At 35.9% G+C, this 26,765-nt stretch overlaps 1 protein-coding gene across 5 annotated transcripts in view; it reads left to right on the top strand.

Annotated features, from left to right (window-relative positions):
- The first annotated feature begins 829 nt into the window (after window positions 1-829).
- The window catches only part of LOC124211984 (nocturnin), a 30,294-nt gene continuing 4,358 nt past the window's right edge, over window positions 830-26,765 (top strand). Inside the window, exon 1 of one of the 5 annotated variants that reach the window (XM_046611621.2) lies at window positions 830-1,480. In XM_046611621.2, coding sequence (XP_046467577.1) covers window positions 1,257-1,480 — 224 coding nt within the window. In that variant the 5' untranslated portion in view covers window positions 830-1,256. Of the gene's footprint in view, window positions 1,481-8,606; window positions 8,966-17,234; window positions 17,848-21,342; window positions 21,605-26,765 lie in introns of those variants that run through there. The other 4 variants (XM_046611623.2, XM_046611622.2, XM_046611625.2 and 1 more) reach the window with 4 other exon arrangements.

Consider the following 26,765-nt stretch of genomic DNA (forward strand, 5'->3'; position numbering starts at 1 on the left):
AGGATTGTTGGAAAAATTCTCGAGTTATAATTGAGAGGTGCGCGGTGCTTTTTTCGACCGTAATTACACGCCAAACATCGCGGTTAACGCTGATTTGATTCGTCTGTCGTCACGACATCGTAAATACGATCCGATTGTGCGCATAAAGCCGAGTCGCAATTACCGAGCTGATGTTCAATAATATTCGAGACGACGAGGCACGCGGTTTATTATACATGTGGATAAACAAACGCGTTAAATAGAGAATTACCATTTAATTATCCCCGTTCGTACCGTAATGCGGTTGTAATTTACAGACAGTTGGATAATAATGGGAGGGTAAATATGATCGATCGTCAATTAATCGCCGTTCCGTAGGCGTGAATAATAATTTGAACAAGGAAGGAATAAGAAAAAAAGCCTAGACAAGGTATACCAAAATATTATTCTCTGCTTGTCGATTAGTAAAAAATAACGGTGCTTGATCGCCGATTAAAACGATGCGCAAACCTGTGAATGAAAATTTATAATAAACGACGAAAAACGACGATAATTTATCACCTCCGGGTCGGTGTAAATTGGACTACACGCTAATTAGATTATCCACATTTCGAGTATAAACACGGTCCCGAGGATTCGGCTTGCCTTCAGTTGAGCGTTGGATCTGCAACCGGATTCCGGCGAGCAAAATAACGATCCTCTTTTTCTTGTTCTTCTTCTTACTCTTATTCTTCGTCTGTTGATTATCATCGTTATTCTCGTCGTTAATTACTCGCGTTTTCGGCGTACGAAAATCCGGCGTGGGGAGAACCGATCGGTTCGACTCGTTACTCCCGAGTAAAACGAGACACGCCGGGTCGTTGCCGATCATGGAGAGGCGAGCGAGCGTATAAAGTTGAAGAGAGTGACCGCCGGCATAATACCGGATGGCCTGGAGCAATCGCTGACGTGCCTTTATCTTCACGGCGCTATTTCCGTCCGGAGAACCTGCCGAGATAGTCAGTCGATCCTGAATCTCCGACCGACCACCACCACCACCACCAACAGCAGCAGCAGCAGCAGCAGCAGCAGCAGCAACAGCATCGCGATCAGTAATCGGTACGAAATTACTCAAGAGACCGGAACTGAGCTTTTACGGTGGCTAATAACGTCGTTCGCGGTGAAACGATCAACGCGTGGTGAACAAAAGCACCGAAACGAGTGAAAGCTCCGCGCAGGGTATCATTTTATCACCGGAATATTGCCTCGAGAGTTAAAAAGACAACTGCAGCCGTTAAATGGAAACCAAATTGACCATGGCCACGGAAGAAACACGCCAAGTGGCACCGAACTTGGCAAAGATTCGCGAGTCTTTGGCTCTCGCCGAGACTTTGGCCAGAGCTTCGCTCATGACATCGCCGGCTGCCAAGAGGCGGTTGGCTGCGAGAAGCATCGAGATGGGAGAATACGGATCGTCCGGAGAATACGTACCGCCCAAGGCGCTGCTCCTTTACTTAGTCAGGTAAAAGCACTTTTATTTTCCTCGTTGTTGCGTCGCTGTTGGGATCGGAATTAAAAGGGTCTTTAAAAGATGATCCTAGAACACGTCGATTTAGCAATCGTGACACTTGACGCCGCGATGTATGTCAAAATTCAACACCCGACGTCGAGAAGAGAGGAGGAAGAAGAAAACATCGATCGTGACGACGGCGTCTAAAAGTCACGTTTATGGTACCACGTAAATATCCGACCTTTCGTCGATATTCACTGATTGATGTGCCTACTCGGCTGTTCAATCAGGTTCGTTTGTCATCAAGTACACCTAATATCTTTATCACGACACCATCGAAATGGCACTGTTAATACATATTACTACAGCTTGATCGGTTGATTAATCGGTTCTGAACGTTTGGTGGTTGGTTTTTGTCGATTTGTAACCGTTGGAAGTCGTGCAGCGAGCACTTGTCCCGTAATCGCATCCTTCAAGGTGTGCTTTACAAAGTTATCGTCGAACCTTATTACAGAGTCGAATGTTCGTTATTACACCTACGCCAGACCTTGATAACTCAGCCTTCTCCGTCACCTGCGTCACCGTCGTCATCGTCATCTTTCTTTCATTCTCATGAATGTACTTTGCTTAAATACATTACCTACTCATTACGCGACGGTAAAGTTAAAGCTGACACTTTCCAGATTTCAGTAATCGAGGACGTGTGTTTTATAACAAGTATGGACAGTTATACGTATACCGCGTTTATACGTTAAGGATAAGAGCAACAAACGGTATATTTTGTCGGCCATGATTAATTCCGAATAAGTTGCAAAACTCATTAACATCCTCGATACCGTAGTGTATCAACCTGTTGTTTGCATAGACTTAAATTTGTGGGACAACCGTTCGGCTCGTTGTTGTTTGACCCAACTTTTTCTGTTTACCCATCGAAATGATTTCATTCCGATCGTTAGCAGCGGCAAATGATCTACAAAACATTGCGCGGTTTCTGGCACGAGCTGAGGACATTATTTAATACCGACAGGCGATTTCTTTTTTTGAAAAAAAATGAAAATTACTCGTTTGTTGCGCGACGATGAACTGTTGTTTTTTTCACTGTCACGAACAGACGGTTTCACGTGTGTGGAAAAAATAATTAACGTTTTCCATTTCTTTTTTTAAAATTGTTTTCCTTCTAATACATCGCAGCTACTGACATTATGTAACTTTAAAATTCGTTGCGAATGTGATGTTGGTCTTGCCAAAAAAAAAAAAATACTGTTTCATTTGCATACACGGGTTATAAGTGATTGTCAACTTATGTGTCGTATTTGCGACGTCTGATACTTGTTTTTCAAATTTTACCTTCCGAACGTTTGCGAATATGAGATAAAGTGTTAAAAGTTGACACGATATTCCTGAATCTATTTTCAACATTCTTTTTTTTCATGCTTCTCGGTTGGTTCAATATTTTGACTGTGTTGTGTTTTATTGTGAGACCAAAAAAAAAAAAGAAGAAAAATCAATCTTTTCACCGAAAAGCGGATAGCAATTGTAATTGTAAGTGTTGAGTAAGAGTGTCGTGACAAAAGAAGATATGTACGATTAAACGAATGCTCTGCATCGGGAATTTTATCGATAAACAATTATCGACGAATCGATTGACTTTGCCTGAAACAAGGGATAATTAATTATTAAATAGTCGCATGGCGTGATCGGGAATGTGAATCAACTCCCGGAAACAATTGTCTGATGAACGCGAAGTGGTTTTTGCTGTAGTATTGTTTATATTTCTCCAGTAGTCGTTACCGTTAAAGGTATTCCACAATTATTTATTTACACAACAGCAGACCAGGATCCGGGAAAGTCACGTTGGATAATTCTCACTAATTAAGCTCCTGTACCACGACTTGATTATTAATTAACCTCTCGTTAGTTTGTTAAACGTGACTTGAAACACGTAGACTTGAGTCACTGATCGGTGACGAGTATTTATTTTCTTCCGTTGCGTTCTTTCTCGACTTTGTTCTTAGATGTGAAAAAAACTTTGATTAGGTCGAAAAAAAAAAAAAAAAAGATCCCGTACATTCTGTATGGTGGAAAATCGCAAATTATTTTTTTCTGAAACACCCTAGTAAATATAGTTATAAATTATAATGTGTATTTGATTTCTTCTTGATTTTGGAAAATATTATTTTTGAATATCAACAGCGTTATGGGGTCAATGTAATTATTATTCAACTACAGCGTAACTTGTTTACAAATCCGTTGCCAATCGGACGCGTCATGAGAATAACTTATAATATTCAAATATTGAAATTTCAGTTACATGCCATCATTTTGACGTGCGCCAATAATTCTCAATAATTAGGAATACTTGTATTTTCTCACCGTACAAATCCATAGAAAGTATTTGAATATTGTGTACAAGAGAGCAAAGGAAAATGACGTGCATTAAATTTATACAGTTTCCTAAAGTTGCATTTCGCGACTTTTAAACCCTTACATCAAATGGAGAATTAACTCAAGCTTTAAAATTTTTACCAAATTTTGCGATTTGAAAAAGATTTATTAGCCTTATAAGATTTAGCGCCGCATAGTCTTGTATATTATGCATGTAATTTCTGCAGATGAAGGTCTAAGGTTCGAACATTAATCAAATGGTATTCACAGTGGTTTGAAAATTTTCCAGGATATTGTTATTATTTCCATGCAAATGAAATTTTATTATACTCGTCGTTTCGCTACTTCTTTGCCCCCCACTCTCTTTCTTTACAACAAAGTATAAAACTTGGGAAAAATTCATTAACAACGATATAAATCTCGTACGTTTTGTGAATTTTCGACTGTCTGATATCAGAATTAATTATAAAAAAATAAATAAATAAGTAAAACGGAAAATCGACACGTCAAGAGAAAAAGTAAAGTTATGCATCGATATTTCAGATTATACAATAACATCAGGAATCTTTCAAAGGCTTGTATTAATCGATGTTGAACGATGTTCAATAAATCATTCACATCTCGTTCTTAAAATGGCAAGAAAAAAAGAAGGGAAAAAAACAAAGTCAGCTGGGGTTATACGATAAAAAGTGCGTGCGTCTATAGACGTAATAATTACTTGATATATTTTTAACCTGCGATAATTTGCCGTAACGTTTTTTTTAGTATGTAACGTGCGATAAAATATGCTGATTCACGAGTTGTTGGAGGTGAAAAATGAACCGGAGAATCGGTACAAATCGCGATTATTATCGTTAGCCAGTAACGATGATATTACAAGTCTAATATTCGTGAAATCTGTTGATTTTACAGTAAAATTATAAAATTAATTGGCGTATGAATTGTATCATTTTTAATAGGGAAAAATTTCACCATACGTATAAGATTTTAACATTTTCACGCAATTACGTCACGTGTCATTAATTTTCAACAGCGTATGCAAAGTTATTTTCAAATATTTTGATTTTCGGTTATTTTTCTCCGAGCAAAATAGAAAAAAAAAAAAACAGAATCAATTAAGTATGGATAAAATGTAAGTTCGTTTGCATACAGAGAGGAGATATTTATTCGTTTGGAGGATTGTTGTTTATTTAACTTTGCCTTTTACGGCGATGTACGAGTGTTTTCTTATTTTTCAACAAATATTTCCATGCTAGTTGTGTAAAGCGTATTTTATTCAAAAAAATTTATTCAAATCAACTGACAAACACTTGAATCGAAGTGTTTCTTTTTTTTTTTTTTTTCAACTATACTTCGTGCAATACCGTCGTTGTTTTGATCGCTGATTCGTAGGTTACAAAAAACCATTGTGGTTTTTTTATTTGGTACTATTTGACTGATTCATCAGGCCAATAGCCTCGCTTTGCATAGCAAGTGGAAGTTCGCGTGCATTGTGATTCCGGTATACAACCGAAAGACTTTTTAAATGGTCGTGGTAATATTTTGTCGAGTTATACAGGGTGGGACAAAAAAAAAAAAAAAAAAACGGGGCTGATTTGAAACGTGAATAAAATCCGAACGTGTTGACTGATTTGCGAAAACTTTATTTTGCTTCGAACTAGAGGACTGAATCTTTCATATCGCGTTTAAAAAGTTCAATATTCTATAATATCAATTTTATCCTGTCTTTTAGCGACTTTATCAATACCCGTTTTTCAGGAGTATGAATCTCAACAAGGGATAAAGATTTTTCGGATTTTCAAACGTGAAATGAAAGATTCGCACTTCTAATTTAGAAAACGTTTTTAATAATCGGCCGACACGTTTGGATTTTCTTCACGTTTCAGATCGGGACCGTTTTTTCGGCCCACCTTGTATATTATATAGAAATATTGGAATAGGTTGGCTCAATTCTTGAAAATAATTGATCAGTATATAAAAACCCAGTATGGTTGTCATTTATATTTATACTTATATTTATCTATCCGTTTACTAAGCATGTTGAAAAACTGGTTTAGGTCTGTTTTCTTATTTCCTCAGCAAGGTTTGTTTTTATTTTTATTTCGCTTTGAGAGAATATTACAAGGTCTTGTGATTACGATATTACGGTATGAAATCAATTAAAATAAACTCTGCAGTTACGAAGATGGCTTTATGAAATATTTCAAAATACGATCCGGGTATTTCACAGTAAAATTGTAAGTCCGAACGGTATTGTTTTTGTACGTACAAGACACAAGGTATAATATCGAGTTCAGAATAAGTTACTCTTTCTAACTTTCTGTTGAAAATGTATTATTTTTTCTTTATTTGTTTCGAATCGAAATCTATTTCGAAAGTCTTGTATCAAATTTGATATCCTGTCGAGATACGAAATTGTAGTTAACAAAACAAATCAACCACCCGTGACTTTAAATCAATTGTTAATAAACGCATTTCTGAAATATTCCTCTCGTAATTATTTCTTGAAAATGTTGTATTTTTCAGATCTCTTCTCGTGATTATTCGCGATTTTCTAAACTGTTGGTAATTTGTTGACGATCATGTTTGTAAGGAATGAATAAATTTCCATTTATTATTAAAATGACTCTGTTGTGTTGAGTAAATCTCAATTTCATGTTGATCATTTGTTTCATTTTCAACCAGGCGCTCGTTAAGATTTTTATTTCTTTGAAAAAGAAGATAATTCTACGTTTTGAAAGCCAAGTGAATTTAACACGTGTACTTAAAGGTGTATTTAAATTTTTGAAAAAAACTAAGATGCAATTATCGCAAAGAATCCACTTTTTTGGAACAGCTAGCAGTATATAAACAAATCAACATATTATTATGTTCAAAAATTTCTGCATTCAGCACACGTGTACTTAAAATTTTGGTGTTCTTTGGTGAAAATATTGATCTAATTGTTCGGCACCTTTATTACATATTGGCAAAAGCCAAATACAATCGAAAAATATTTGCTTTAAATATACCGTAGCAGCACTACTCAGCATACCTAATATATAAAATTGATGTCAGCGACAGAAAGAAACCGTCCTGGGAAAAATTATACGGCTTACAAGTTCATTATACATATTTATTTATTACTTGAATATTTCGAGTTCGTCATAGTTTGTATTAAAAAATTTCACGCAGAATGTAAATTTTTCTATTTGTTTGTCCAATTGGTCGAACTTGATCGTTAATTACTTACAATTTTATTTTACAACTTTGTTTCGCGAAAAAAGCTAACACACAAAAAAAAAAAAAAAAAAACAAAACCAAACAAGTAGTCATTTTGTAATATTGTACAACCAGTTATAGCAGTTAACCGTAATTTTTCGCCGTACGAATTCTTCAAAAGTTATACAGTTGTACACAATACAGGTTTACATATAATAATAACGATTATAAATGCTGGTACAGCTTCGCGAGGTGTTCTTCTGCCAACAATGATACGCTTAACAAAAAGCATTGCGAACTGCTGCGGTATTTTTAAAATCATGTATAAATATTATTCTCTGTCACTCGTTTGTGACGATGATGAAAATATCACACGAGTTTTTTTTTTTGTCGTTCAATGTTTGAATCTTTCTTTTTTTCTTTTCTTACCCCTCTTCACACCTTGTGTCAAATAATTATAAATACATGAAACGTCTGCACGATAATATCGTTCAATTTTTTAACAGGATGGAAGTTTCGTATAAGAGTTGTAACATTTTGGCCGTGTTCGTAAATTGACTGCCAGTACTGAAAATTCCCTAGGACAGAGACAGAGCTGTCCATGAACTCGGCAGCGCAAATGAGATAAAAGATTGCTGACAGTACTGTCAGTCAATTTTCGAACACGGCCTTTATTAGAAAAAATAGTCAAAAAGCAGCGTTAAAAGTTCCCTAGGACAATGACAGAGCTAGTTTGAAACCCGGTAACGCAAAAGAGATGAAAGATTTTCGTCATAACTGGAAGCTAATTTCCGAACGCACACAATATCGTTATTCAGGGCCAAAAATTTTACCCTAGATTTCGTAACGTAACCGTCGTGTGGTCCATGACGTCATAGAGCACGTACCAAAAATGCGACGAGAAATTGCGTCACCGACCAATACGCGAAACTTATCGGTCATGCACGTGCGATTATATACACGATTCTCCTTATGTATTGTAGTCCAGTTGTGTACGTATTACGTGTATAACCTTATACCTATAATGGAGGTACATAATGGGATGTTACTTATACAGAGAGACGTTATGAAGGAGGCAATGAATTACGACCCAGTTTCGTTGGCTCGCTATAATATACCTTACCTACCTACTTTTGCGCAACACGGTGCACGTTTAAACTCTTGTCGGTCTGTTTTTTTTTTTCTTTTCTTTTTTTTTTTTTATTTCGTTCTTTCTTTCTTCTCGTGTTTTGAATTTACAACTCCTTTGCTTCTTCCGATTCGAAACGTGGGCGTGATTGCAAAACAATATGGCGTCGCGCTGGTCTATCAACTGATCGTTTTAGGTAATCAATTACGCCTTTATAGAGATACGAAAAATCTCGTGCAAGTTTTTGGATTTTTATTTCGTTACTCGAAGCTGGTTCGAAGTGAAATTTATGCGAAAAATGAATTTTATCTTCGCATATGGCCGGTTAGGCAGTCTTATACTTTTCTGCCACCAGATGGCGGTAAATTATTCTATACGGCTTATCGGCGGCGGCTCTGGCAAACGTTTTTAATGGTTTACCTCTACACGCAGCTGAAAAATATTGCACCCAACTTATCTTAAGGTTAAAAACTAGAAACGTTTGCAGGGATATCATTTGATATTCACGATCGGTGAAAATTTGTCACTCGAACGGTGCCACTTGATAGCCAGTCCGGTTCTAGACGAGGGCAGGTAGAAATTCTACAATTTGAGAACAACAGGCCAGCCAGCCCGAAGACTGTGAACTTCCGGGAGAGAATAAAAGCCTTTTTTTTTTTTACTCTTACTTTTCATCCGATTTACTCGTTCGACATGTCGTCGGCAACGAAAAGCTTACTCAGATGCAAATCAGCAATATCGTTCGCGCACAGGAAGTTTTCCAATCTTCTACTACAGCCAAGGTAAGAACCACTTTTCTAACCTAAAAATTGCACGCCTTAAATTGGTTCTCTGCACGCAAACAGATAATTGGAAAAAATCGACTTAATACGAAATGTCGTCACTAGATACGACAAGTATGCATGACGATCACGAAGTAAACATAATTCTCCGACAGAAATAATTATTCACGGTTAGGAATTCATATCAAATTGAAGTTAGTAACGATTCATGCTGTGGAAAAACCCTTATTTTACAATATTGGGACTGTTTGAGACACAGTAAAGCGTGATAAAACGAAATATTCTCATATTTTGCAATCCCGGTTACTTCATGATCAATGTCAAAATAAGAAAACAGTGATTTTTTTCGATATTTCGTTACAATAACTCTGTTAACTTGAACCTCGTGATTTTGCTCCGACACTGAATTCTACCATATATTAGCGAAGTGTAAGTTACAATTACCCGTTGTATGTACGTAGATCATGAACATACGTTATTTTCATCGCTATATATTTACGACACGGATGTGGATTCGCGCAATTACCACAATGTACAAAGAAACAGATCAATGATCACGCGACACGTAAGTTAGGTAATCAAACCGCAAGGAAAAAGGGAAAATGTATGTAAATTACGGAAATTTATTCCATGAAAGAGAGAGAGAGAGAGAGAGAGAGAGAGAGAGAGAGAGAGAGAAGCGGTTTTATTACAAGTCCTAGGGCATTGCAATCCTGTAAGGACTACGTAGCGAGTAAAAAAAAAAAGAGATAAATCATTAAAAAATAAATAAAAGAAATTATTAAAACAGGTAAAGGTAATAGTAAAAACAAAGAGTAGTTATCAAATAGAATAAATACAAAATTCGTTAAACTTGCCGCGGGAATCGAGTTCAGCAATGGAACCTGAATCATGTAAGAAAACTCCATATGAACAACTCTACTTTGTCTTAAATTACCGCTGCATTAGCCGTTTCGAGTTAAAAGGATGAAATTTCACAATAAGCTGTATCAAATTCATTACCAGCACTTCGATTTAATCCCCGATTTCATTACACCGCGGTATAATATTTTTCCGTATCGTGACATTTGAAAGAAATGTATATGATCGATGCCGATAAAAATTATCCATAGAACGTAGAATAAATTAACATTTGAAAAACATTTAGAGATGCACGAGTCTGGTTGAAGCCGCATTCCCGGCATTATTAGAATTTTTCTATTACGTGCATCGTCGCTGTATTTGTTACATATGTATGCTGTATGTATTCGTACGCGTGCAAAGAAATATCAAGGTACGACATAGTTGAACGGTAATTGTTTCATCGGCTATACAATAAAATATCCGCTTGTATGCATATTACGTCTACAACATCGGCACGATAATTCAAGGATACATTCATCTAGACATTCGAAATATTACAACAGAGGTCAGCAACCAGATTACAACCTTCCTACCGGATTACATACGTCGATATCACAAGCAGCGTATTAATTAATTCGCAGTTCCGTATGCTGCACTATTTTCATTCACTATTTTTACACAGTATTTAACTTAAAAATACAATCTATTTATCTTCGATTTCTTTTGCACTCCATTTTTCGCACTAATCTTTTTTATTTACTCCTTTGTTTTTCGTTTTATTTAGGTACGTTATCATATGTTATATGTCTATATATATATATATATATATATGCCATTAGCGACTCGGGTCATCTTACGTAATATTATCCCGACACGTGGATCTGTGCGGTTTTAGAATAGATTTAGCGAAATTAACGTGGCGATAGATAGATATAATACGCATGATGTTATACCGATACGTGACATATCACAAGGTGAGAAAGGAGGGCGGAAAAAAGGAAAAAAAATTGAGGAAAAAACACCACCAGATGGAAGATTATACTTTCACCGCCTGCATCGTGTTTTATATATATATATAGGTAGATAGATATATATAGGTCATAGGTATGCATAGAAATGACGGAGTCGACTTCGCGAGATTCTCCGATGATTTATGAGAAACTGATATTACAGTGAGCTTTGTGGTAATGGAAGAAAATTAGGAGAAAGTAATTGTAACAACAGCAAGAACGATAGTTATTAACTGAATAATACATCGATGTAAATGTATAAATTTTTTGTCTCTCTCTCTCTCTGTCATCAGTCGACAGAATGAATTTTCATATAACGCAGAAATAATTAAACTGAGAGTTAAATCAAGTATTATATATTATATATCTATTGAAAATATCGTTGAAAAGCGTATAAAGTAATTTTTGTAACGTAAAAGTCCAAATCGGATAGAAAAATATGATTCCATGTCTGTAAAACGATGAAAAATTTAGTTGGTGAGACACGAAATGTAATTACATATAATATATTTATGATTATATTATATACCTGATCAAATTCCAGTCAACTGATTCAATTTTGATAACACCAAAAAAAAAAATCTGACTGCGAGTGGTAAATTATTTTACGACGGTTTTAAAATATTTTTCAAATATACGAAATCTAAGTTAGACGTTTATGTGATGCTATCCGTAATCGACATCAAGTTACGTAAAATGTAATTGGATAATTTAATATAACGAGCTGATTATCGCTTGCAGATTAATTTGGAAATATCACGATATCACAGCGGTATTTTACACATTAAAAAACAAAAATTATTTATCGTTAAATAATAATTTAAGGTCTATGTATAATGTATATAGTTAGCGTCTGACGCCTGCATGAAAAATACTTCGTGATTAGCATCAATTCTGGTACGGCTTCTCCCTTGTATAATTAATCATTGATGTTGCTAATTGGAACACTGAGAAAAATTTCATTTGCAACAGTAACTAGAAAAATTCAGTAAAACCGGTATCGTTAAAAAAAAACTGTTTGAATATTGTTCGAATTACGAAAAACGAGGCACGCCCAACCATTTTGCGCTATCGTCGATCCTTTTTCGCTAATTGCGACGCAAAATCAGTTTCTGAGGTTTACTCTACTTTTTTAGTTAAACAAGGCTTTAACGTCAATTCATCCTCACGAACCTTGAATGAACGGAACTGTGTTAGACCTCAAGATTAAATAACACAGAGTAAACCTGAACAGCATGATTTATGCAAAGTAGTAGCGAGATCTGAATGAGCGAGAAAGTTTTACTCCTGATCTGATTATCAGAGTAATTTTGTATGTTTTCATCCGGTCGTTTTATGTAAGAAATTAATTTATTTCAGACTGCAGAATCATTTCAGCTGCTAAAAGCTGTAGGAAATGATGTACGTGGGTTTTTCTATCTCGTTATTAAATCATTTCAACATTACGAATTTTCCCGTGGTTCTTTTACGTGTTGCAAATGCTATTTAAGGTTAATCCCGTATGTTTCCAACATTCTCATTATCACACCGTATTAATCACACAAAAATTCTCTCAACGACTGCATCGTTATCCCACTTTTTTTGTAACTATCGTATTTAATTATATCCCCGAGGATACGTAACGACGAATATAAATGATTCATAATTGTTCTTATCAAGTGATAATCTCTGAGTAAGAAACGCGTTTCTCATGTGACAATAGCTAACCGATCTGATATAAAAAATCCACGTTTAGCAACGATGAAAAGTCACGTGACGTTGAGGAATCAGGAAGTGAGCGGGGTAAACGTAAAACAAACTCTTATAATTGTGTATAGAAATCGTGAGAAGAAGCAAATGAGAAAAAAAAAAAAAAAGTGTAATCGAAATTATCGAATCGTAGGTTGTAACTTTCGCATATAAGGATAAAGACATTTTTGCGGAGGAATTATTTTCGACTCGTGTTACAACATTCGTAGTAAGGTGAGAAGAAAATGGTAGCGGGAAGTAAAAAAAAAAAAAAAAAAAAAAAAAAAAAAAAAACCTCCAGAGAAGACGGATTCCGGAGTAGTATTAAAAAAATGCCGCAAGTGGCATATTTGTTTTTATTTTATTTTTTTAATCAAAAAAATCAACATCAAAAATTGTACGCGCGGCCGTATTTGATTCTCCGTTTAAACGAAGATGAAAAAAAAAAAAAAAGAAAAAAGTAACCACGCGTAAAGTAAACGTACGATTATACCGTCGTACACGTGACGCGTACAGCGTAAAGTTTTAAGGGGTAAACAAAACGTCATAGGGTATTATTTGTGAGGCCGCCTGTTTTTTTTTTTTTTTTTTTTTCTTTACGCCATTGTACCGAAAATGGAAATTTACAGGATTTCCTTCGCCCGTGTTTGTAAGTATTATTTGTACGGTAGGTGAGGTATTGAAAACGGGCGCGAGATCTTTGCAAAGATTCGATTGAACGTATCGACGACGTAACTGAAAAAAACGCTTTGCGCAAATAGGTACACGTATGTACGTTGTGTACACGCGTGTGTGCGTACGCTGATCCCTTTTAGGAGATATTATTTATTATACCACGTGTCGGTTCGTACGACAATGAAAAATCCTTACAAAAGGGCCTCGTCAAATCTACGACGTCCCAGTTCGTTCGTTTCTTTTTTTCGAACAATGTCTTCCTCTTATCGTTCCTCGATCATTTCGCGTTACAGGCGTATGGGGGACCTGTAACCTCGCGTACAAGTACGTACGTACATCATTGTAAGAAGAAGCCTTTGACGCTCAAGGTGGCGATTCTTTCATACCGTAATGTTATGACTACCTTATATCACATCCTATTATACGCTTATCCCTTGGATCTTGGATTCATTTATGCATATATGTGTAACAATCTGGGTACGTTGTGCGCGGCTTGCCGGAGATGTTTTCTCGTCTTCATGCTCGGCAGAGAACTGGAAAATTACCGAAACACATTTGTTCCCTTGGATTGCTTTGGATTTTTCCCAACGATTGTTAAGGGGCTAATTTTTAATGGAAAATCTAGGAAGGTGTTGTCCGATTTAGTCAAACGGACGAAAATGGAACGGTCCGTTTCTTGTTCTTCGGACCTGTGGATTTCACGTGTGTATTCCATACCTGTAGCAGGCTCGATTATATCGTTATTATAGGATATTGGAAAATTCGTGATCGTTCATGGAGAAAACAGCTCGTTAATGAAAGTATTTTAGTGTTGTTCCGTTCGCATCGCGGCGAGTTTTTCATACGAATCAAGACACATCGGTGTTACACCGTTTAAAACCCGTGAAACTACAATTCAAGTCGACGTAAATTGATTGTTGAAAGAATTTTGCCCAGGATTTCCAAAGGTTAAAATTATTTATTCAAAACTTGACGCAGAGGTTCGAATAAATCGTAATTCATTATAATTGTCAGGTGTATGTGATTCGCTATAAAATTTTTATCAAATCTCGAACGACTTTTGCCCTCATGGAAAAACAAAAAAATCCAACTTGGATGTAAATTCGTACCCCTAACTTTTTTCTTACGGGAAATTGACACTCAAGTTAGGGTTTTTTTCCACGAGGGTGTCACGAGAAAAAGAAGAGAAAATTTTTCAAAAATCATTCGTCATTACTGCAGAATAGAAAAATTTCCGTCGTCGTTGCTTTTTCGGCGCAAAAACTTTGGTGATTAAAAAATACGAGTAACGGCATGGTTATTTTGAGAAATAATTATTGTTCGTATTACCTGTTCCGTAACAACTGGGAATAACATCGATGTTTCCAAATTGATTTCTCATCGTGAATGATTCAGTGCTCGAGTAATTATGAAACGCTACAATGAACCTATTTTACATTCATAATTTTCTTGCCCGTTTTTTTTTTTTTGTATTATTTACATAACAAGAAATTCATTGTTAACTAAATATAACAGTAAAATTTGCGAATTGCGATAGAAGAAAGGAAAACAGTTAAAAACGTTCAGTTCATACATCAAATCGTTACTCTCAAATTAGGCGTATTCGAAGAAATTTGAAATTTCCTTATATTATGTAGAGATTTCGATGCGTCTTTTTTTTCCGAATCACGTGTACTTTTCACTTAATCCGTTCACATCAAAATGCAAACATTTAGTCCAAATGTTTTTTTACCTTGCGCATAGAAACACTTTTCGAACGATTTTCAACGTTCATCCCGGAATGTGAGAATAATTGTACTAAAAAATTTGTCAGATAATTTTACCACTAATTCGTATACTTGACAATTATTTAATAACGAGACTACACACAGCATATATCTCGAGAAAATGGTAAAAAGCAAAGATCAAGATTGCACGCTGTGTGGCGTAAAAAAAAAAAAAAAAAAAATAAAAAAAAAAAAAAAAAAAATGAAGTAAACGGACGAACAAATTCTATTCTATTAAATCGCGTTTAATAAGAAAAAATATGCATTGTACCGTTGCAATGCAACAAGTACACGCGTTGTATGTCACGCAGACATTGCGCATGACGGTAACATTCACCTTGGGCCTTGGCAATAAAATTTTACGTCGTAGTAAACGTTCGCCGAACGCACACAAGAGCATCGATTTCTCTATCAATCCACGTGTAATCGGTCATATGAAATGATGGGTTGACTTGTAGGAATTCCGTTGACCTTAACCAATAGACCGTTGCACCGACGATGCAGTGCAATTTATACATTGTACGGATTAGAAGTTAATTAATTATTCGATTCAACTTATTCGCAATACGAATCTGCGCGGAAAAATTAATTTTCCAAATTTCAAACATTCGCGTTTTTACTCATTTCGTCGTTCCGTAATATCTTGTATTTCATTTTCTTACAATTGTTGAAGAAAATTTCGTCTCGTTTCATCTCCGTCTTTAATTCGTATTTTTTTTAATTTTATTTTTTTTATTTTTTATTCATTCATTTATTTTTTTTCTCCTTCCTATCCAACACGTCACGAGTGTCCGTACCGCAGTATCCTCGTTTAGCGTTAAACGTATTGCATCATCCAGAAGCTCTTGGAAGATTATGAAAATGATTCATGATCTGCGCGTGATTGTTTTTCATTGTTTGTAAAAAAAAAAAAAAAATAAAATCAAGGAAGTCTGGAAGTTATTCCTGATTATCTTACGTTTGTCTCTGTCAATTTGCCAATGGTTGAAATACAGTCGGCCGACCGAATAAAAACAAAAAAAAAAATTCTTTTTCACACCGTATTTTTCCATCCTTGAAGTAATACATAATAATAATAATAATAATAATAATAACAACAACAATATCATGCGCGCGGTTATAATACGAGAGTTGTGTATCAACCATTGTAAAATTATGCATTTTTCGTTTCCGTGAAGAAGAAAAGACAAAAAAAAATAAAATAAACAAATAAATAAATTTCTACACGCACACGTTGAAAACTTTTCTTATCTTTTTTTTTTTCTCACACACATGCAGTGTGTGAAGAAAAAAATTCATCAGGAATTCGTTATTGCAGTCGCGGTTTTTAACTTTCTCTGTGAGTGAATCGACGCCGTTTTGAAATGGAATTATTAATCGGGAAGAAATTCACTTTTACGCGACTTTCCGCGCAAGCGATTCGTTTGGGTTTTTTTTTTTTTTTGTCCATATCATCTGAAAACGAATTCGCGAATGACAATTCCGGCGATGGAGCGGAAATATAAATTGTTCGAACAATTTCTAATTTTTGAATTATGTATACATGTACATGCAGAGTGTGCAAAACGGACGTAAAAAAAGAGTAAACAAGGCTCGAGCAATTGCGGAAGAAAAATTGAAACGCGACAAATGCAAGGAATGAATTAAAATCGACGAAAATTTGTCGCAGAATCGAATACGAAGAAAATTCGACGAATAAATGACGGTGGTAATTTGGCACGGTAAAATGATTTTCACAACTGTTGAAATGGTGTGAAAATCGCGACGGAAAATTCAAATTCGGACGAACGACAGGTGCCTGGATAACGAATATAAATAATAAGAATGAATAATAAAACTGCAAACAGGTTGCGAGTGACTTCTCGTCAGAGAAAGCTAACTTGTGCACTGTAAAACGGTGGGGAATACGGGAAGAACGAGAGAGCGGGTGAAAGAGAAATAAATAAAGAGAGAGAGAGAGCGAATCATTGGAGGGGGAAGGCGAGCGAAGATGTCAAAGCTCGAGATCGGTATAAGAGTCGGGCCCCCAGAGTGTAAAGAGTCAGTCTGTAAACTAACGTAAACGGGGTTTGAAGGAATCGTTCGAAAATCGATTTCTCATTTCGTTCTTTACCGTAATTTGAGTCGAATGAAAGTGGCGATTTTTATTTTCATTAATTTTATTTCATACGTACGGTGAATTCCATGAGTATCGATGAACAAAAATTAATATTACAATAATCGGTGAGATAATAGTAATAATAATAGTAATAATAATAACAAAAACAACAACAACGTATTAAAATATCCTCAGTGTATTCCAGTGAGTGATAATTTCGTCTGAATATAATTACAACGTGTAAGCGCAATTGGTGTGAAAAAAAATGTTGAAAAGTTGAGAAAGAATATTGTTTACGATCGATTAAAAAGTAAATTAATGTTATAGGATAAAATTGACAGTTGTGTACCAGTGTAAAGTTGAGGATAAAAATTTTTATCCTCATCCGTGCATTGATATAATTGATAAGTACATTGAATGTGGATCGATACACTTTGACGAGTGTTCGAGTATAAAATTGTAATCGACAATTTGAGAGTAAAGAAGTTTGAAAGTATTTCTTCGGTTAGACATCTCGCGTTACAGCGAGACAGGAGGATTAAAATCTGGCTAATTTCGCTGTATGATTGCGAAATTGACTTGGTAGTATAAAAAAAGAAAAAGTTAAAAATCGTATATCAAGTGACGCGGCGCAGCGATGTCTTCGCAAATGATGTTTCTAACGCTGCGAAATGACGAGACACTCGCCATTACGCCCGCGCCGTCAACCGCAAAAGAAGATAGCCTTAAACCGTATCATTTGCAACATTTCATTATTCAACGGTAAGACGGAGAGAAAGAGAAAGAGAGAAAGAGAGAGAGAGAGAGAGAGAGAGAGAGAGAGAGAGAGAGAGAGAGAGAGAGAGAGAGAGAGAGAGAGAGAGAGAGAGAGAGAGAGAGAGAGAGAGAGAGAGAGAGAGAGAGAGAGAGATGCCGAGGAGACAAGATTGTTCCTCAACTTTTGTGTATTGTAATTTAAGTTTAGGTTTATGCCTTTGGAATGTTGCTTTCGTTTATTATTCGCATATCGACGCGCGCGAAAATTTTAATCTTCTAAAATAATGAAGAGGCGAATCTTCTCGACTTGACGTCGCGTCGTGCGGATATTGCCAAATTAATATACTGCGGAAGTGTATTTTGCAATTTATTTGCCAATGTGTGAAAGTCGTAACTCAATTATACAGGCAGGAAATTAAATCGGTAATTTATGCGAACAGTGTGGATGTAACAGCGCGTTCATCTTTTTTTTTTTTCGTTTTTTTTTTTGTGCGAATTTTGGTAAATCAACATGACTGCATATATATATAATATATATATATATATATAGTTGCAAAAAAAAATTTAGGCTTCTTTAGACTTGGAATAAATTATTGCCTAACCATTTCGAATTTTCAAGGCGATGACGGATTTCAACTGTCAAAGTTACGAAAACTTGGTTGAAAATTTCTGAAAAACTTAAAAACTGCGATGATTGATCAAAGCTTTCTCGGAACTACTTGACATGAAATAATTTTGCGAAGACTTATCCTCTTTTACTTGTGATGCGGTAGTTTTTTTTTTTTTTTTTTTGATTCTTTTTTTTACAGAATTACAAATCCTAACAGTAACTGAATATCGTATCGTGTGATAATTGACTTGAAAACTCGTATGAAAATCGCTCGAAATTTCCATTAAACATTATCATCTGGTTTGTCTGGACAGTAATCATCGGTTTCTGTATACGTTGAAAATACTGAATCGAATTTTTTGACGCTAAAAAAAAAAAAAAAAGAAAAAAAAAATCAACCATCAAAAAACATTTGAATGATATTTTGATTTGAAGAGAGTGCATTGAACCGATACATAATATTAATAAGTTTTTAACGTATGTTTTAACCGCGAGTAATCAACGGGTCAATTATTGCGACAATAATTGAAGTCCTCGATGTGACCGGAAAATAAAACCGGCTCTATCTCGACTCGAGTTAAAAATCCGTGGTATTTGAAAGTTGTATCACGCCTCTGATTCACCAATTTACTCTTCTAATAGATGCGATCAGCAGTTGTTATTACTCATTGGATCGAAACTCTGAATTGATGGATTGAAAATTTCCAAGATATACGCGTCATCGAATTTGGCGGCTGATTAGAAAAATGACAATAAAAAAAAAAAAAATACCGGTTGCGATTACACGGCGATAGGAATTCAACGTAATACAAGTTCGCTGTTATATTCGTCTGCTCTTTATTTTTCGGGGTTACCGCTAATCAGCCATGTGACGTATCCGCATATCTCGAATCGGTTTACTCTGTGAAAAGAGGTGGAATGACGAAATTAACGTAATGTTACATATTTCCGCAGATAGATAAAAAAAAAGGTTTAAAAGAAAAAAAAAAAAAAAAACAAACAAAACTGTATCGCTGCAAAGTCCGCATCGGTTTCGAAATTTATGACTTTGTATGTATACATATATAGTACCGCATTTCGAATGGTACTCAACTTGTCGGGTTTCATCAATCGATCAATACACATGTGCGTATGTGTGGTGTATTTTTTCATTTTTCTCTTCTTTTTTTTTTCTTTTAATTAATATTGACAACGTTGTTATCAAGGAGGATGTTGTATACGTTAATACTATTGTCATTGTCGGCAGACAATCTGGTTTACTACATCCGAAGATAATGGAAATTATCGATTGATTGATAAGTCTCGCGTATCTGTGATATAGATATAATCCAGGCTCGAATCAGCCGTAAGGCTAAAAAGGCTATGGACTCAGGCCCTCGAAATATTCTGCCTTTCGATTTTCAAAATTAAATTTTTCAAAATAGTACCTAGATTTAAAAAAATTGTGGTATTTAAACTCTCAATCTTGACGAATAAAGAATCGCACGAATATCAACGTCTCGCTGCAAACCGATTACAAAGAATTTTCTGCACAAAGTTCGGGAATTTTGTACACTATTTATCATCGTAATACAAAATTTGTTTCCCCATGCAATATTATTTTATACAAACTTAATTGCGTAAGAGAAATATTATAATAAAAATATTTTTCTTAACCTTAGTCGATTTAATTTTCCGTCACCGACATTCGGTCTTTTTTTGCAACGTGCATCCTTAATCCGCGTCCGAGTCTTATATTCATCACTAGGCATCTCTAAGCAATTGGTGACAGCACGCTGCAACTCGTAGGATATTTTGAAATCAACCTTGAGCTAATTGGAAAAAATTAATGCAGCGGGTATCTTGTGTATAGTGTATATTTATCGGCGAAGGCTTGATTAGTCGTCGTTCGAAATGTCATTATTGTAGAAATTCAGCCGAATAAAATCTCGTAACGCGGATAGTCAATTGCACGATAAAAATAAAGCCGACTTATTATTAACTGCACGACTCACAGCTTTCGTAATTTTTAATTAATTTCGCCGACGATTTATTGAAACGTAAATTATTCTATACCAAAGAAATTGTGACAAAAAATTTGTAGAGAATTTTGTGGATTGAAAATTTCCGGAGAAAACATCGAAGAAATATTTACAATTACAGATGAATTCTATGTTTCTGTCTTTAAATATATATATATATATTTTTTTGTGAAAAATGTGCTTTTACCGAATTCCGCAAGTTTACATAAAATAGTATGTCCACCTACGGTGGTATCTGATTTCTTCATTCCTGCCAAAATGCAAATCGGCAGGTTATTATTTTGACCGCTGACTATTGAATATTCGAAAGGGTAAACAAAATGATGCATTTAGTTCAAGGAGAAATATATTTGAAAGAAACGGAGACTCCTGCAGTTGGTAGCGTAAATAATTTTTTTTTTTTTTTATCAAGAATCGATTTCAAAATTTATAAAACACTGATCCTTTCCGGTGAAGTATGCTACAGAAAATGTTCGCGCCGAATTGGTCACAACGCATCATCAAATAGTGTTAGATCGATGTCAAATTCTAGTTCAATTGAGTGTCCACATCGTATTTTTGTCTGAAACAGATTCAACAAATTTTTCATCACCACGCATCGGGTTCTTTATAACGAGCAAACGTAGAAATGATCTAATTGCTTTGCTGACAAATATTCGTTCGGTAAAAATCCAACGAGATAAGACCTCTGCACGTCGGTAATTTCCTACAAAACCTCACCGCTTTTGTTTCTCGTGACGTTTCGCGCGGTCGGCGTGCCGCTGTGACGTCACTCGCGTCATCCTGTGTCTGCGGTTGCGTTTGCGCCTGCGCAGAGCGAGTTGCCTCAGAGCCAGAAACGCGTTTGACGGAGGTTTCGGAAGTATCCGAAGCTGGTAGCCGACGGCGGACGGCTTGCTACCTGTCGGATATTCGTGTTTGACGGGTTTTCGCGTGCGTGAGATTAATTTCACAAGAGTTTATTTACCGCAACGTTCGTAAGCGTCACGCGTGCAGTTTTATTTACCGTGGAACCTGAATTTCAACGCCGAGTTTGTTCGGCTCGTTTATTGAGTGCAGATAGACGCCCGCCCACGTATTTTACATGAGATATCTCAGGACAGTCCTCGTCCGTTTCAGGTAACAACACGGTGTGCGTGTCGTTCAACTGTTTTATCAGATAATCTTTATCTAATTATCTCAGCCAACTTCACGTTTATCGCGTTATCGCAGGTCGCGGGTATACTTATATTTACCTGTTGTACGTGCATACGTGACGTTGAGATATTTAAATCGTGAAAACGTGTCGCAACAGGTGAACTTGGCCTATTTTTTTTACCCCAAACTACTGCGAAAATGCTCTATTTGCTACTCACGTGACGACTGGCCAATTTGTAAGTTTGAATCCGTGAACTTGAGAGCGGAATCGGTGCGATTTAAACGTGTTCGATACTGTGGTTGTTTTGCATACGTATCTGATATCTGTTTAGTAAATCGACTCTTGATACTCGTATCTGTAACTGGTTGTGGTGGATTACTAGTTTTTTTGATTGGTAAAATGATCACAGGGCATTGCCTGCAAAGGTTTTCAGTCGAGAAACGGATTTTTATGAATACCTTATGAATAACTTGTATTACGTATAGAAAAATAATATCTTTCAACGATCATCTGTTGGAAACTAAAAGAAACTGTGAACAGTCATTTTGACTGATAAAATAACGTTATACACTTAATGATATACGAGAATTCAATAACGAGGAGACTCGATTCTAAAATACCTAATTATTATATCAAGTTTTAGTTTTTCGTTTTAACAAAATTAATCACCGAGTTTCAATAGTGTCGTAGCATTTATTATCGTGCACCAATCAAACATGGGATTAACTATTCACAGATGAAAGTTTCACAAGGTTAAATTAGAAAGCCTTTCAGGAAACAGGTAATTCACGACTCGGTAAAGGATTATGATAAGGATTAAATCGTGTTCAGGTTTACTTCCACTTATAATTTTGTCTCTCTAGAAGCATTCAGTCCAGGCTATTTGTACTTATCGAGAGGTTTAACGGTTTTCACCAAATTCCTGTACGGCTGCATCGGTTCAGCTTAATGATTGCCGGCGGCACAATTCTCTTGGTAAATTCTACACGAATCCCGAGTTTTATTTTTTCGGAAATTTTAACACCACACTCGAAGCCGTTACAACAGAAGACTTCCTTATTTTCTAGAAAATGCTAAGCAAAACGAACCGCGATTGACACGACCTTAATCTCAATTGCTAAACAGCTACTTCAGTAAACGGTCAATGAATGTTATTGTGTATTCTGAAACCTGTAGAAATACGCGATTGTCCAAGCATTCAGACAGTTTTGTAATGAAAGTAAATTCTGACATTCGACTGACAAAATTTTCCTAAAGTGAAAATCCTGCGTCACGCTGCCAGTTTTTACATGATTAATTTCTAATTTTACAACGTCTCGTCATCATGTGTACAAGTATACCTACTCGCAATTAGTATGTTTACAAACATCTTATTTTATACCCCTATAAACAATTTATCCGCATCTTTGCGTTTTAATAATAAACACACGTGATATAAAAAGCCGGTAGTCTTTTGTAAATTATTTTTCATAGCTATTCTTGAACGTTTAACGATTAAAGTTGAATATATTGTAAGACGAAATTTTTTATTGACAGTTATTACACTTATTTTAATTTAAATAAATTGTCTAGGAAACCTGTAAAATGACTTGAGGCACGTGTAAAACTTCGGAATTCATCCTTCGTTCAATTTCAATACCCAAGAAGATATCTCTTGATCTTTGGCTCCAAAAAATATAGTGCTCACTAAGGGATGCTCCTGCAAATAGAATATTTTCATGAAAATTTTCATGGCCAAGATTTCTTTTTTCGTACGATTCAGGAACCTCATTACGATCAACTTGTAATAATTTGAGAGTTGAGAAAACTTGACATTAATCCCAAAGCTTTGTTCGTACATCGGAGAGCTTTTTGAGCCGGACGATGGAAACTTGAACCGCGTAAGCGTTGTTTTGTTTATCGCAAGGTGTTTTCCTCCGAGTAACCTAGATCCGATTTCTGTCGGTGCCAGGAAATCTCTCGTGTCTATACGCACACCCATTATACGCAATTATTCCTATTCTCGTTATCGTAAACACGCATCAGGTGTATAACACAATTTCCACACATATGTATATATATATATATATGTATATATATATATTCAACGCCGTGTCGTCTTTAGCGTTTGGATTGGAAAGCAGCATCTGTAAAGACGACAAGTGGACTTAAAATAGGCACGGCCAATCGGCTGCAGTGCATGCGTCTCGCTAGGGCTTGCTTAACGAGATTTCCTTCCGTATGACATTGAACTACAACGACCTTGTCGCGTTGCCAGAGCCACGGTGACTCTAGGTCATCCTGTGCCAGCCACGGCCACGGCTTAAAGCCCGTCTCGCACGGCTCGATTAAAGCTCGTCTGATCCGAAGCTAGTTTTTTCACTTCGGTCTGTCCTCGGATCGGCGGTGAGTCGAGAATTTATATTTTACGTAACGCGAGCATGTTTTACGCGTTTTTCCACGCGTGTTCTCCGTACACAAAGTATCCGTTTCTATAACGGTCGAGTGAGTCTGCGAATGCGCATGCGCGGAGTACTGAAAATACCGCTTTTAAGTCCCAGGAGTTGAAAGTGGTCTTTTCCGCACTGCGCGCATGCGCTGTTGCGAACAAATCTGACATCACGCGACTCTAACCTCGATTTCGCGCTTCGTGAAAAACGCATAACATACTATTGTTATATCAAGAATCTTATGCGACCAGGAAGCGACGGTTCTTTCGGATCGCTTATTTGCGATATTCGTCTTCGGCTCATCTACGACTCGTCTTGCAAATTTACGCTCGAAAAGACCGAGTTTGCCTCCTTGACACCCAATGTAATATTGTCGCAGGTCGAGGTGTTGTCAAATATTCACGTAATAAAATGGATATTCCATATTTTTATTTCGAAACACTTTGAAATCGTTAAATATTCTAATAGATTTATTTTCGCGATTTTGAAGCGGTGTTAAATGAAAAATTGATGCACAAATTTTTCTTTAGAATTTTAGTATTTGATTCTCTCGAATTTTTCTAAAATTATCGTAGCTTAGAAATGTACAATTCAGTCAAATTTTCAATGTTCGATCCCCTCGTAATTAAAGTAACGAAAAGATATTTAATTACGACTTGTTGTTAGCATCTTTCTTAAACATGTTATACGTTTGTCGACTGGCTGTTGAAACATTTCTCCGTGTTTTTTTCTTGACAATAATTATACTCGCATTGTTAGGTTGCGATTTCTGATTCGCTTGTTGACGCGAATATTTTTTCTTCCATTTTGCACGTGACTTTCACCGTCATTACGAGTCTGTTTATAAAACAGTGAAAAACGGAAAATCATGAGTTGCATTCGAGCTTGCAAGTCGAGAACAGTGACGTAATTACTCGATAAGCATATGCCAAGAACGTGGATACTTTTTTCACACGATTTTTGAGATATTAAAAATTCAAATACACCTTAACACTGAAGTTTGATATTTTCTTTCGAAACACGAGTTCAAATATCTGATCTGAAACGTCCGCTTGACTAATCGTAATCATTAAAGAATGCAGGAATCCATTATTTGTGAGACTTGAAGTGTGTAAGAAATTTGTAAAACAAGTGGAACATTTTTAAATCAACGATTACAAAATCATCGATTGCAACGTTCAAGACAAACACATCCGCTTACGTTTATTATTCATAACTGTTGCATCGTAATCTCAATCATATTAAGAAGCAAGCGATCGACATTAAAGGACGTTGATGAACGAAGAACCTCAACTTGGCAGATCGTATGAATTTGTTGATGTTATTGAAATGGAAAGGAGCGGCGGAATTGTTGAACAGAACAGGTTATGTTTCGATTCGATAAATCATTCTCCGAAGCTGGTATTTCGGGTGTTTTTTTTTTATTTTTTTTCATTTTTTATCTTCTTATTTTTCAATCGTTACCGATCGCGTCTTACGAGCCGGAAGCGATGATACAGTGACTGGGTCGCAACGTTGATCGCGATGCGACAAGGAAGTAGCCGATCCACGACGATGTTTGCGTGCAAAGAAAGCAAAACCGGTTAAATATACGACAGGTAGGCATAATGCGAATATCGGTAAGGCGCACCGGCGATCTGCAGGAAATCGAATCCTGAGGACAGGTCAGGAATTTAAATGCCGTTCCGTAATACGCGCGCGGTACTGTGCATAAAACCTTTGGAAGGTTGCGCAGAGACGAGGAACTCCGCATTTAAAAGTCCGTAGGTCTTACGCAATAAGTAAGACAAAACCGGATTACCTACAACTTCTCAGCGACACGGTGTTAAGAATATACGGGAAACTATCCGCTGCATTTATTTATTGCTTGCTTAGTCGGAAACTTGCTTAAAGTATACTTTCGAATTTCGGGCTTGTCGATATCTGACCGATAATAATCGATGAGTGTGTGTATATAATATATATATATGTGTGTATAAGTAATAAGGCAGCAGTAACCGTAGTGTTTAGAAAGTTTGGTATACATAATATGACACACGCAGTACGCATTAAGTCAGATAATGTATCGTTACACAAGGAAGTTGAGGGGGTCGTCTAGAGTGCAAAGGCTGTTCGTTTAAACGTTTTTTTGGGTATGTTTTTAAATACGAATTATTGAAATTAAATTTTTCATAATTTTTACATTGTATTTATTGATGTTTAAACAAACTTTGTGAATTTTTTTGGAGACGAAATAGTGAGTATAACCTAACGTTTACTGGCTCGATAGAAACGCAGGTGAAACATAGTGTAGACATGATATCTCAAGAAGCAACGATTGCTTTGGTAGTTTTTGTTTGACAAAAAAAAAATCGTAATTTGCATTTCTTTCACGTTTGCTTAGCTCGTAAAAGAAGAACTACCAAAGCAATCGTAATTATTCTAGTTTAGGCGATAGGTATAGGTATTTAATAATAAAGATGACGTAAGAAGATGCTTTTTGAGATATCTTGACTACAATTTTTTTTTTCATACGTTCCTATCTTTCGTATCGCGCAATATACATTAAGTTATACGCACTACTTTACCGTCAAAAAAATGCACAAAGTTTGTTTAAATGTCAACAAATGTGATGTGAAAATTATGAGAAATTTTAGTTGAATGATTTGTCTTAAAAAATAGTGAAACAAAACCTTTAGAAAAACAGTATTTTAACTAAACGACCCCCTGAAACGCGTTGCGACATA

The sequence above is a fragment of the Neodiprion pinetum genome, chromosome 2 (assembly GCF_021155775.2).
Source record: "Neodiprion pinetum isolate iyNeoPine1 chromosome 2, iyNeoPine1.2, whole genome shotgun sequence".
Lineage (NCBI taxonomy): Eukaryota > Metazoa > Arthropoda > Insecta > Hymenoptera > Diprionidae > Neodiprion > Neodiprion pinetum.